Consider the following 14,632-nt stretch of genomic DNA (forward strand, 5'->3'; position numbering starts at 1 on the left):
CCATTACATTACTGATTTGGTTTAGTTTTTTCTTTTGGTTCACTTTTGACAGGATTTCAAGATTCATCACTACAAAAGGTTGTTTTAATGCACCCTTTGGCAGCCATATCGGAGGCCCCAAAGCTTTTGGGCATCAGAGCATCACAATTGTGTTTCTAACCATCCAGGTCAAGCTGCCTATTGTCTTTCCCTGACTAGGCTTCAGCCCCCCTGCAGTGACCCACTGAAGCAGTACAGAAAATCGATAGATTCATGAATTATTGAACTTCATCTTCATCCAGACTGATTTTGTCACTATTTGCACACAGTCAAGTCTGAACGGACGTCCATAATGATGGTGTCGCACATGGTTGCTAGGAGATTTGTGATGCAACTGTAAAGCTTCGGTCGTTAGGCCGAATGCTTCACAACAACAAACACCCACAATGTGTGAGATGACAGTTGCTCTGCATCTACTATGCAAAGAGAGCAACAGGTGCATCATTGTGACTTTTATTAATATCTTTTATATTTTTTTGTGTTTCAAGACCAGGAATGGATCACACTGTAATCTGCGATATAACTGTAGCATTTCCGTGATACCTAGGCCAGACGTCCATGTTCAATGTCAGGCAATGTGGAGCATCATGTCAAAAAGGGACAAGGATGGGTGACAGTGTAAGCTGTAATTGACGATGACAGCTCGTCGGGAGAACACACTGTATCCCGTTTCTCAGCTGGCACGAGACAAAAGACACACGGACAAAAGATGCATCCCTTTTATTTCATTAGCTCATGCTCTCTCTCTGCTGTCTACGTCCTAATACCAATTAAAAACAGAGCTTTTCTAATGTTCCAGGGCGTCCACCCTGCATAAAGGCCATGATGATGTGTTTGTTTTTGGAGGGGGATGGGTGTGGCGGGACCAAGTGGGTGCCCGAGGACAAAGCTGAGCTTGTGCATGTAGGGGGTCAGTCGTTGCACGAGGGACCCCCCCTGGGTTTGTTCTGAGATGGACTGGTAGTCATGTTCAGCCAAGTTGGTGGCACATGGGAGGACAGAACTGACAAACTGTCTGGCTGGCAGGAAACTCATCTCTGTTCACTGGTTCCAGCGAGGGAGGGAGGGTGCGGCATTGTGGGAACACGCCGCTGAAGTGCATTTTGCAATCTGCCACAATTTCGTAATTTGGCTTTGTAGGATAGAAACAACATGTCAGCACAAGTGGACGGCAGACAAACGTGACAATAAGGCTTGAAATTACCTTCAATGAGGCTAATGCTCAGATCACAATGACCGCTGTACAAAGAGGCAGCGGTTGTGTCATGCATGCACTTGTCCCATGCTCCTTTTTTTAGAAACACGACACACGGCAACGTACCGCTCAGTTGTGAAGAGAAGAATCAACACGGGAGACCAAAAATAATGATTGTTTGTTCGCCATGCACACACGTGCGCATATCTTGTGTGTGTGCTTCTAAAAATAGACTCAGGGATAAGCCGGGCCCTTTTTATTGCAGTGAAAGCTTTTAACCCCTTCACCCCTGGATTTAAGCAGTGTGATGTGTGATCGCATACATTTGGAGAAGTGGATGAAAAAGGGTCACTGAATGGCTGTTAAATGGAAATAGGTAGAGAGAAATGTAAATTAAACCGTCCTTATACTTTGGCCTTTTTTTTTAGCAAATCTCTCTATAGGCAATCACTGCAGAGGAGGGTTCACTTGTATTTTACGTTAAATCTTTGAGATTCTCACTTCACACTCCAATAGTTACACACCTGTCATGTCTACTGTAGGTCAACCGTGGCCTTGTTGGACCACTGAGCAGCTCTACTTGACCGGTTTCCTCACTTTCCTTTACTGGGTGAAAGAAAAGTGCTTCTCATTCATTTTTTTCCATTTACAAGCTAGTCAGAGATTCAAGCCAGTCCTAAGACCGTTCCTTAAATCTCTAAGACACCGCTGCCTCCTTAATAGCATCTGGCAGGTGTAATAAAAAGCAAATCCATAATATAGACTTATAGCCATCTGGAGATCTGTGTGCATACTGTACTGTGGTGTTTATCAAAGACAGGGGTGAGACCAGAGATGGTTCACATGAGGCAAAAATGGGAGAAAGCTGCTGGCTGTCAAAAAATGAAAATCTGCAATCATGAGGGAGTAAACAGTTACTATTATATACAAATGAATGGTAATTTAAGATGTCAAAACCCTAAAGAGAAAATCATATCCCTCCAAGTAATCATTTTTCAGGCTCTAGCATTTGTGATAAGAGAAAGAAGACTGCCAGCAGCACGGTGATATTGTAGGTTTTATAAGAGCCTGCCCTAATAAACCTACAAGATTACTTTTTGGTCACGACAACAATTACCTGAGAGGGTCAGACACAGCCCCAATGATTTTAGTAATGATCAGTCATGATCCTTTAGGAGGTGTGGGCGCTTAACACCTACGACACACCTGGGTACCATTTCTTAAAGGTGACATAAGCGATATGAGATTGTTTATTTGTGAGTGTACACACATGCCTGTACAGTGTGGTAAGCTCTTCGGTGACTCTTGTGTGATTTTTCCTACGCAACGGAAGGAAAACCCTACACCAGGGTATATGTGTGAGTGTTGTGTTACACCCTTCACTATGTCGTCCGTAGTACTGTTGACGTCAGCAGCAGTCCCTCGCCATCCCCGCCACAACTCCCAACAGACAACAAAGTAAAAGTGAACAATAACACACACCAGGACTATGGAGGAAAAAAAGGTCCAGTTTTCAGACCAGATTCAGAAAAAAACAGTACAGTACTTTTGTTGGGAAATAGATGAGATGATCAACACCACACTCATGTCTGTACAGTGAATAGTTAGAGTAGGCAGGAGATTAGGGCTGCAACAAATTGTTATTTTCATTATTGATGAATTTGATTTGTGGCTTGGTCTATAAAATGATGATGATAAAAATGTCCATCACAGTCAAGTCTTAACGTCCATGATGGTTGGTGAATGGTTGCTAGGAGATTTGTGATGCAACTGTAAAGCTTTGATCGTGAGGCCGAATGCTTCACAAGTACAAACACCCACAATGTGTGAGTTGTTCTGCATCTACTATGCATAGAGAGTAACAGGTGCATCATTATGACTTTTATGATTTTTTCTTTTATGTTTCAAGTCCAGAAATGGATCACACTTTGATCTGGTCAAATAACAGTAGCGTTTCCTTGATGCCCAGGCCAGGCATTCACGTTTCCTGTCAAACATTGTAGAGCACCTTGTCAAAAAGGCACAAGGATGGGGTTCAGAGGCGGCAGTGTGAACCTTAATTGCCGCTGACAGTTCATTGGCAGAACATACTGTATCCCGTTTCTCAGCTGGGACGAGACAAAGACACAGGGACAAAAGACAGAGCGAAAATAATAATTTGGGGAAACAAATTATTATTTTCGTTATTGATTAATCTGATTAGTTGTTTGCTCTATAAAATGACAGAAAATGGTGAAAAATCATCATCAAAGCCAAGTTTTAATGGACGTCCATGATAGCGGCGCATATGGTTGCTAGGAGATAATACAACTGTAAAAGCTTCGGTCGCTAAGCATTCGGCCTGGCGACCAATGCAAAAAGGCATAAGGATGGGGTTCCGAGGCGGCAGTGTAAACCGTAATTGCCGCTGACAGCTCGCTGGCAGAACAAACTGTATCCCGTTTCTCGAGTGGGATGAGACAAAAGACACACGGACAAAAGATGCGTCCCGTTCCTTTCATTAGCTCATGTTCTCTCTCTGCTGTCTCTGTCCTAATACCAATTAAAAACAGAGCTTTTCTAATGTACCAGGGCGTCCACCCTGTTGAAAGCCACGATGAGGTGTTTGTTTTTGGAGGGGTTGAGCGCATCATCACAGTTTTCCAGAGCCCAAGAAGACATCCTCAAATGTCTAGTTTTGTCCAACCAACAGCAGAACCCCCAAATATTCAGTTTACAGTGCTATAAAAACAGAGATAAGCTGCAAATCCTCTACCTGATCGACTAATCATATCATTTACTAAATGTTTCAGGCCTACAGGAGTCAGTTAGCTAAGTTAAGAAAGCTTAGCTAAGCTAGCAAGTTAGCAAACTAACACGATTTTGTTATTTTAAGTCAGAGCAAGGCTAGTCACTTCTTCCCATTTCTGGCCTTTATGCTAAGCTAAGCTTCCTTAACTGTTCTTGTACAGTATGAAAAGTATTTTCCACAGGGCAAAACAACCCATTACAGTGAATTTCTATGTTTCTTGTCATACAGCAGCACAATGCAGTTAGTAAATTCATAGTCAAAACTGAGTTAAAACAAGAGTCAGATTTTTTTAAATGGACTTTTAAATTGAGTTGCGCTGCCTCTACAGTAATTACGGCAGACTAGTCAAATCTGAACAAGTCTTTAGGGTACCGTAATTACTACAGAAGCAGTGCAACTAAACAGCTTGATGTAGTTGATTTTCGTTGAAATTATTCCTTTATTTTTCTGTTTTAATTGGTGTTTATTGTTTGCCTAACAGCAGCCCCAAATCTTTCAACTTTTTTTGTCATCTTCAAAATTTCTGTTGATATTACTCTCTGCCTTTGTACAGTAGTTTCCATATTTGACTGACTGAGTGTTTTCATATCAGAAATGAAAATTCAGAACCAGGAAGTAAGTCAGGTGGGTGACAATAGAAACTGTACTGTCACCTCATACAGTATATCTTCATTTAGGGCATTGTTTCAAGTGCATTTGACACTGCATGAGTTTTTAAAACCGACAGAGTAAAGAGACTGTAGGCAAATAATAAATCATGAGGGAAACTGGTAGGTAATATAAACACACTCTTACAATTCCATTTTAATCTGTGTCTATATAAACAAAGCCTTCACCGATGCACAAACATAACAAGTTTGTGCAAAACAACAGTCTGTATATTATATGAAAAGCAGCGTAGGTAGAGTTGCCTGAGGAGACTCCGCTAATCTTGAATAACAGCCCAAATAATGCAACTCCCTCACCTGTACTAATTAGTGTTCATTTGATTGTGTTTCACAGTCCTTCCTGTTTTTATTGTATTTGAAGGTTGTATATATACCTAGAAACTGTTGTGCTTGTAGCCTAGATACCACTGAGCCTTCGAGGAAAGGAGCACTGTGTCAAGTTCACAGGTTCAGAGCCGTAAAAGGTGCTCACGCCCACACCGACCCTGCAAAATAAAGCAGTGGGAATCTGATCTGAACACGGGTTATATGCCGCTATAGGAATGCTTTTGGTGGAATGTGTTATTTTTTAAATCTCAAATAACAATGTAAAGTTCAACCCTCTCATTCACAAATAATCACATACTGTACCTTGGCACTTACTTACCACTTGCTGGCCTCAGTGTGTGTGTGTGTGTGTGTGTGTGTGTGTGTGTGTGTGTGTGTGTGTGTGTGTGTGTGTGTGTGTGTGTGTGTGTGTGTGTGTGTGTGTGTGTGTGTGTGTGTGTGTGTGTGTGTGTGTGTGTGTGTGTGTGTGTGTGTGGATGAGTCATATGCAGACCCAGTTCTTGCTCCAGTGGTAAACACTGCAGACTTTCCTGGAAAGCCCATGCACTTCTGACTAAGACAAAAAATAATTGTTGCCAGCTAGTGGCTTCACCATCTCTCTTTAATAAGACACTGGAGCACCTGAGGAGGCTTTTTTTTAAACTCATCTCTTTGTCTTTTTCAATTAAAGCTCATGTTGCCAACATCAGTTTCACAATGAAGCATCTGAAATGAGGCAGGGTTCTGCAAAAATACTGACACTAGTAATGAATGTGGACCAATTTTTCCAAGAAAGATGAAAATAAAATGATGTACGTACGGTCATCTGTCATCATACTGTCACTTTTTCCATTGTAAATATGAGAAATTAGATTTAACTTTCTTCTGCTGTATCACACAGTATTTCTTGGCCTGGTTGTATGCACAGACATAAACAGTACAAGTTACAATGTGCAGATTACAAATCCTTTGTTGTCATTTTCTTCATAGTTGTTATATCTGTGGCATGAAAGTGACTTCAAAGTCCACAACAAACTTCTAAATAAAGTTTAAATAAAGTTTTGCATATCACAAATTTGGGGTTTTCCCTTTTTTAACCTTTGCATTTTATAAATGGGTGAAGGTTTTTTTAGGACACAATAACAATATGTTTCTCTACATTATACATTTGCCCCTAATGGGAAGGGGTGTTTTTCTCACATCCTCAGTTAAGTGAATGTGGTTTAAACACACAGAAACGTGTGGTTTGGTATAGTTCCCCTCTTTATCTGGACAGGGGGCATCCCATACTGTCACCAAGAGCTGATAGGGGTCCTTGGCAAGTGACCACAACCACAGAGGGACCCCAGAGAATCACTGGAAAGCAGCTGGCCCTCGCTATGATGATGTTTCCGAGTAAAGGATAATGTACAGCTAAACAAACTTTTAAACGAGTCAATCAGTTACCAAACGAAGATAATCATTAATTAACAATCATACTGGCTTGAAGTTATCTTAGTGTAAGTTAGTAATTCATGCTTTGGCGAAAAACAAACGTTTAATAGGTTTAACAGGGTTGTTGCCACGGAAACATAAACAAATCTACTGATTCAGCATGTAACCTGTCATGATTTGAGCTTTCTGGAAAAAAAAAGTTAATGAGACAGTGTGTGTGTGTGTGTGTGTGTGTGTGTGTGTGTATGTGTGTGTGTGTGTGTGTGTGTGTGTGTGTGTGTGTCCACAGTAAGGCTAACCGTTGCCTTCCTGAGCGTAACATTTGCAGAAACCGCCCTGTTCAATAAAGCACAGTCAACATGTTAGCTCATTGCTAAGCACGAGTGTAAAACAAATGTCGCCGGCTAATATGCTAAAGCTCTCGGCACACAGAGTAATCACTCCTGTGCAAACACTCCAGCCTGTTTACTGATATGCCCGCAAAAAAGACTGATGTGACGGCCTTATCAGTCTGACCCCCTTTTGTTCCGGGAAACATAAACCTAACAAAGCGTTTTACATTTCACTTTTCTAGGAAGAGATTTATGGTAAATTATATTTAATCTAAAAATCCCGCTGCTGCCGTAATAAAGAAAATGAGTAAGTCCTGGATCAAAAAAACGTGCGTGCTAGTAAGCTCATTTACAGATTACAAAAATGGCACACAAGCAGGCACGCTCGCAAACATAACCGCATGAGGGTGAACATGCACACACACACACACACACACACACACACACACACACACACACACACACACACACACACACACACACACACACACACACACACACACACACACACACACACACACACACACACACACACGGCTTTACTTAGAGGGCTGCTAGCTGATTGGAAATTATAGCTCAGAAAAAGTTGGCAGCTTCAGATCACACTGCAAACACAAGAGTACAACAAAGCCGTGGATGTGAGAGTCTCATTGTTCACCCCGAGAACAAAGCCAATGCTGTTTAATTAACACTAAATGTAAAACAAATTCAGCTTAACAGTAGCAGTAGCAGACAACCCCGATGCAACCTAAAGCCGAAAGATGACATTTTCCCTGTATCCATTTCTAAATGATTAAACAGAAATCTTTAAAACAGAGCGTACACCTTACTCTGACAGGCGCCACCAGGTCAGAGTGCTTTTCGCATTTCATGTCTTTAAATGTTTCTGTCTGTCTCCCTGCATGCGCCGACATCCAACAAGTGTGTCTCCGAGCTGTCATTCAAATATGAAAAGCAACACCTCAAATTGACGCCCACGTCGGGCAGCGCTCCGAGGAACCGACACCCTCTGAAGGCTTTTCAGAGGCAAACGAGACAGTGAGAAACGGCAGCTGCAAGTATGAATCGTCCCTCCCGGACGCACAAAAGATCACAGCTATTTTAGTTTTGGTGCGAGGTGAGTAAACACAGGTGATTGGCAGGTCCTAGGTAGCCCTCTTTGCCCCTCTGGTGGGAAGGCGTTGTGGAGATGAGAGGTAGCGGAGGGCAGAGTGAGAAATTAAAAACTACTAAATCTTGTAATATTTTGACAGGAGCTGGTTAGTTTATCTGCTCTATCAGCTGCTGCAGGCCGTAGCCAGAGAGGAGTGAAGTTTCCTGCCTTGGCTGTGTTCACAGCTGGGCAGTGATTCAACACTACTGTTTGTCTTTTTCCAACTGAATCCTATTGTGATGAAATGATGATGGAGATATCGTTTAAGAGAATTTAAAAGACAATTAAACTGTCAGATCTGTAAGAGTTCACTTAGTTTATATACATATGAAGACAGGAAATGTGAGACATATGCAACAAAGGTCTCCAACCAAACAACATTGCGATTATATGGTAAACATCTTAAAACACTATACAACCAGGATTACCCGTTTAGTTTCATTATTAAAGGAGCCATAACACAATTTTTCTGCTGTCATGCTGTTATTATGTTGGATGTAGGTAATAATGCTTATTGCAAATCAAACGCCAGGGCTTCAGCCTGCACTGAAATTTGCAAAGTAACCTCTACTTACTCTTCAAACTGACGTCAGATTGTTCATGCATGCATTTGTTGCTAAGGTGGTTTGCGTTGTCTACCTGCATATGGGACATATTTGGGCATGACCATGCATTGATGTATGTGAGATGAAAAAAAAAAGTGAAATCCAACAACTATAGTTTGTTTACATAGCCTCCATAGCTTAACAGAGCGGGCTCATCAGAAAGGGGGTTCTTAAAGAAACAGGAGCTAAAAGAGCCTGTTTCAGACACAGGCTGAACTGAGGGGCTGCATTAAGAGGTAGTATAAGATAAATAAGACATTTTCGACTAGAAATCCTTTAGAAATATTCCAGGAGAGCCCCAAAATAAAAATGCAGACCTGGTAATGTAACAAGAGCTCGACATATTAATTTACTGACATTTTAAAGACCAAACAATTGATTGACGTTGGCTTTTATCATCTACAGTATCACCGTCTGATTGTAACATTGTTAAAATAACAATAGTGGTTGATAAGAAAAACTCCAATACAGTAGCGCAGATTAGTGACCCATCCTTTTTTACTGTATATTGTTGTTGATTTAAAGGTGATGGACACACCTCTGATCATTTTACCTGTCACTGTCAAAATGATCTCTCTGGATTAGAGGGGCATTAATTCTATCGGCCCGTGGTTGAAGAGGAGACGAGTGAAAGCGTGGAGGAATTAGAATAGGCTATCTAATGATAACTGTTGAGCCGCGCTAATCCGAGGTTGATCTAACGATGTAATGTGCTCGGCTCTACTTGGGGACGGAGAAAAGAGTGGGTGAGACGTCTCTGTGGACAAAATGTCATCTCTGGACGAGACATGAGCAACTCAGGCTCATTTAACGGAGTGTGATATACCTGCTTGACCCTCTGTGGCGCGCTCACATGTGTCATTGATGGAGTTGTTTGAGTGCAGAGGGCGACGGCTGAGGCTGCAGATCCTTCATCTCCCTCGAGGCCTGGTTGTTACCTTAGCTGTGGTATTTATAGTGCACACACTCCCAGGTGTACAAAGTAAACACGGTCGACACTGTCAGGTAGCACGCCGACCAGGGCGGGAAGCTAACCTTTTCATCTGCCAGCTGCTTACCGAATTATTTATCAGCTCACTAAAACACGAGCCAAAGCATCTAAACTGAGCTTGATTAGGTGTCAAAGTGGAAAGCAGACTCTCTTAATGAGCCCGTGTTATGGACTTTTTCCCTCTCACCCTCCAGAGCTCATTCATTTTGAATCGAGCCCGTTAACAGTCGCGAGACCAGATTAAAATGTTTTATCGTGTTTTAGCACGTCGTAAACTGTCCACGTTCACAATCAAAACGTTCACATACATCAACGCGGCAGATGCAGCGCTGGAGAGATTTCTCTTGAGTTTAAATTCTCATCACTACACACATGACTGTTGAACAGTTTCTTGAAGATGCTCTGACACATTTCGGCAGCAGTGACAGATCAGCGTTTCTTCAGTGCACGTTCAGGGTTGATAACAAAGATGAGAGGTGAAAAGATGCTGAAAGGTTTTGTTTAGTGTCTCTTGTTCTGTCCTTTTCCAAACTGGCATGCTTATGATATTAAGTTGTTTCAGTATTCTATATTTAATAAAGCAAATTTTGACCTTTTTTGTTTCCCTAAAAATCTAAAGACAAACTTCTTTTTCTTACAAACAAGAATCCAAATACTGATATTCAACATCTGATGACCTAGTGGTAAAGACACATACCATGAAACCGCCACATCCCAAGTTTAAATCCAGTCATTGATGTTTGTTGTATTTTATTCCCCTCTTCTTCTCTATGTTTCCTGTACTGTATGGTGCCCAATAAAGGCACAAAATGCCAAATTCACAGTGGAAAACAGTCCTTAAAAAGTACTATTCACTATTGTTTGAATAACATTTGCTAAAAACTATACTGCCCAGTTGTTTTAGGAGGTGACAAGCCTTTTTTTTAAAAATATAACTATACATTTGTGACTCATTTTAAGAGATTTACGTCTTCAGTAGGAACGAATGAGCTTGAGGCCACAGAAAGGGTAGGAAAGTTGGAAAGTACTGAGAAGCAAACTAATGCAACATTGGTTTGGGGCTTTTCATGGGATTTGTTGATGATGTAAAAATAACAAAAATGTAGAACATAGCTTATTTTCCTTTAATTTCCAAAAAAAGCAAATGAACATCTGCAGTAATAAAGAGAATCTAACTGAATCAGAGGCTTCAGATGCATCAGCTTAGTAAAAAAGAAATTAAGAAAAAAGGGCGATATCAGCTGGATGCATGGGTCTCACCTTGCTTTCTACTGTCACTCGAGGCTTAAAATTCTCCAAAAAAAGGTTGCTTAGTCAAACTGTGATGGTGTAACTTTATCTTACAGGCTTGAATACAATAAAAAAAATGTGAGTGAAACACACAATTCATGCTGACAAGCAAGGACACGGGAAGTATAACACTAATGACAAAGATCTTACCTTGGTGGCTGTGTGACGTCATCGCTGACAGGTCGGTCAGGTGCCAGTGCAGTACAGCAGGCGTGTGTGTGAATGTGTGTGTGTGTGTGTGTGTGTTTGTGTGTGTGTGTGTGTGTGTGTGTGTGTGTGTGTGTGTGTGTGCAAGTGCAGATGTGATTTACAGAGTGGCAATCAGGGAGATCGTTATCCTGCCAAAACCTTGGATGTGTGTTTTCAAAGTGTGTGTTCAGGCTGATCCAGCAGGACGATCCCTCAAGGATCCTTCAGATGTCCAGCGGCAGCAGCAGCCAATCCCCATGAGCCTTCTGTGTTTGACTACTCCAACGATCACTGTCTAGCAACCTATCAGAGAGAAGAAACAAAGGAATATGTCACCCCTTTTTATCTTTAAAACTAAAACATTTAAGTTCTGAACGGGCAAATTCTTGTGATATTTAAGGTTTTTATCTACGATTTACACAAGCAAGAAAAGAAAAAGAAAAAAATGAAAGCGGCACATAAACAAGATATTCTATTAATATCTCAAGACATGGCACGTTTTCCAGTGATTTACAGTATTGATCGTGACATTCATTTAGAGATGACAATTAAAGTCTTGGATTCCACTTTCAGTATAGATCTGATATGACTGGTCATCTATAATTATCAAAAGAAACTGATAGTTTTATGTCCGTCATGGCTAAGATTTATAGCATTTACAGTTAGACAAAGTAAGTCCATTTATCAGTTGTTTATATTGGCAGAGTAAAAATGCTATTTGCATGGGTAGCAACGACAAGAAACTTCTGCTGCCTCCTGGTGTCACATGACTGCAAGATTATACCAAGTAACTGTGGTTAAATTCATTCTCTATAGCAGTGCTGCCATCAAAAAAAGTACAGTACGCCAATGGAAACACCTGCGTTGTGGGCAATGGAGAAATGCAAAAGAACCCATCTTTGAAAGTTGTCTGACTGAAAAAAGTGTCAATTAAATTTAAATATTTATCTTTAATCCACATCTTGAAATTTTCGGCTTTTCATCTGGTCAATTATGGAGTCCTTGTGATAGATATACACCCCGAGTTTTTTAAGGTGAAAAACCCTGAGACAGCTGACGAAAACTCAATACGACCCTAAGCCAAACTTCGTGCTTACACTGCAAAGCAGCTGTAAACCAATCAGGCAATAAATTGCTTGCCCCTGACATAGTTCCTGTTCGACTGGGGTGAAAAAATATGGGAAAAAGTATCATGTATTACTTTCATAGTCATGTAAGTCTCATGAACGTGTGATTTTTACAGAGCTGGAAGCTTTGATTCTTCTCTTTGTTTTTGCAAGTAACTGATTGGCCTTTCGTTGTTTCTGGAAATAAACGATTGTTCTTTTCTTTGTTTTCAGAGAGTCGCCCCAAATTCCTGGAGCCTGGAGCAGGGGTGTCAGATGTAATCACGGCTCCAGCCCAGAGCATCAAGTCGACTTTACCACCACGAATAGAAAGGGGCAAAACTGCCCAGGGGCGAGGTGGGTGTGGGGGTAGCGTGCATGTTCACGCCCTTGTGTGTGTGTTGGCAGAGGTCTCGGAGGTCCTCTGATGCAGGATGGATGTGTGTGTAAAGGCGTGGAGGGGGGGGGGGATTGGGTCTCAAGACAAGAGGGCCAGACAGTGCAGTCATGGGACAAATTGCCCCCGAAAAAAGAAAAGTCGGTCACTGCACTTGAGCTTTGTGATGGGAGAGGCAAGGAGGGGGCAAACGTGTGTGTCACGGGGAGTAACTGACACTCCAGGGGGGATCCAAGCAACACCATTCTCCCGGGGCATCTCATCTGTCTAGGGAGGGGGGGGGGGGGGGGGGGGGTGTGTGTGTGTGTGTGTGTGTGTGTGTGTGTGTGTGTGTGTGTGTGTGTGTGTGTGTCCTAGGCCATTGTCCCTAAAAGAGCTTGCTTGATGCAGGGTGACAGATCTGGGGAGACAAGCCCTGAAGCCCAAAGTGAAGAAATAATAACCACACAGAGCTGGAAAATGGGGTTAAAAACAGACTTAATGGTGGGAGAAATAACAAGTGGAATCAACTAAATTTGCACCAAAAAAATTGATAGATTTCTCCCAAATAAAAGCATCAGTTAACATTCACTATGCATCACACTAGCTGCTACAAATGCCTGCCCTAAAACTCCCTAACATATCTTAACAACAACTAAAAATCACAAAGATCTCCCTCTACAAACCTTCTCCTACGCTTCACGCCAGCTTCAAACCAGCCTTAATATGCTGCTTTGATGTTGCTTTAACAGCTTCAACGCCCCCATTCACAAAAAAAAGAAAGATTGACGCATGCAGAGAATTACCACCGCCCATCCCGAAACCATTCACACACACACAGAAACACACACATACTCTCAAACGCACACTTACGCAGGCCTGTGCCTTCATTTTACGCATTTTTCTCGCCAATAACACGGGTATAAAGGCGAAAGAGGCGTGCTGGCTATGTTGCATTAAAGCCTACAGCTCGGCCACGCTCTAAAAATAGCTCAGCAACAATCGGCATAATAAACATCGCCTGTTCAATCCCCCCCCCCCTCTCTCTCTCTCCCTCTCCCTCTCCACACCCTCCCCTCCTTATTGCCTACACACTTCCCGCCCGCTACAGAAAATAAATCGTATGGAAATGTGTAGCTTTTAAACATGTGGGGGAAAAAAATCACTCCTACCAGAAGAGTGGGTACGGTTCACGCTCAAAGGTAAACGGCGAGGAATAATCGGGTGAAGCCCCGGAGTGGAAACTTCAGCCCCGGACATTGTTTTGATGAATCCTGTCTGTGCATCGCATCCCCTTTGCCTGAATATCAACATCAAAGCAGCGCAGCTCGGCTACACATTCATCCCGAGAGGACACACAAAGTAGCCAACAGCTCACCTAAACACGCCAGGAGACAGCCACACGTCCCAACATGTGTCCCGCGGGTTTTTTTTTATTCCTCTCCCATGTTAGACTCCGCGCAAAGGAGAGAGAGAGAGAGAGAGAGAGAGAGAGAGAGGAGGAGGGGGGAGACGAAAAAATTCATCTCCTGACAGATTCCGCCATACTGGATTTTTGTTACAGCCCCAGCAGCGTCACATGGAGCGCCCCTGCATTTACCAGAGGCGGGGTTAGCCTGCTGAAAATGTGATTATCTGCGAGTGTGTGTGTGTGGTGTGGTGATTTGGATGAAAGCTTGTGATTATGTCTGTCACTAATAAAGAGAAAGTCTGCGGAAGTGTCCTGCAGTGCAGGAGATATTACTGTAATATTCAAACATGCATCTTATATATATCTCCTTTAGGACTCTGTTTCACCCAGTGAGTTTTTATTAACTTTTTTTCCTGCCTTATTGGGTTTTTATAGTTTGTGGCATCCTATAATATTATTATACAGTCTTATAGTCAGTGGTGGAATAAAACTAAATACTACTTTCAATACTTTAAATTTAATATTTTAACCCACAGACCCCAGTAGACTTATTTGTAATATCTCACATTGGCTCACATTATTCTATCATTCCAATTTGTTTTATAACTTTGTCAATTATTCATATATTGTTATACTTAAAAAAACAACAACAATGTATTGGGGACCCAGGGGACCCCAGTTGAAACCACCCAATTCTGCCCATGCAATTTTAAATTGATGTAACTATTTATAGATTTCATGTTTGC

General features: G+C 41.9%; 1 protein-coding gene across 2 annotated transcripts in view; it reads right to left on the minus strand.

Annotated features, from left to right (window-relative positions):
- The window catches only part of LOC133976567 (histone deacetylase 4-like), a 56,170-nt gene extending 42,178 nt beyond the window's left edge, over positions 1–13,992 (minus strand). The window contains exons 1-2 of one of the 2 annotated variants that reach the window (XM_062414789.1): positions 13,854–13,992; positions 10,955–11,296 (exon numbers count right to left, since the gene is read on the minus strand). In XM_062414789.1, the coding sequence (XP_062270773.1) occupies positions 10,955–10,976 (22 nt within the window). In that variant the 5' untranslated portion in view covers positions 10,977–11,296; positions 13,854–13,992. Of the gene's footprint in view, positions 1–10,954; positions 11,297–13,647; positions 13,726–13,853 lie in introns of those variants that run through there. The other variant, XM_062414790.1, reaches the window with a different exon arrangement.
- Positions 13,993–14,632: the final 640 nt, after the last annotated feature.

The sequence above is a fragment of the Scomber scombrus genome, chromosome 24 (genome assembly GCF_963691925.1).
Source record: "Scomber scombrus chromosome 24, fScoSco1.1, whole genome shotgun sequence".
In the NCBI taxonomy this organism is placed as follows: Eukaryota; Metazoa; Chordata; class Actinopteri; order Scombriformes; family Scombridae; genus Scomber; species Scomber scombrus.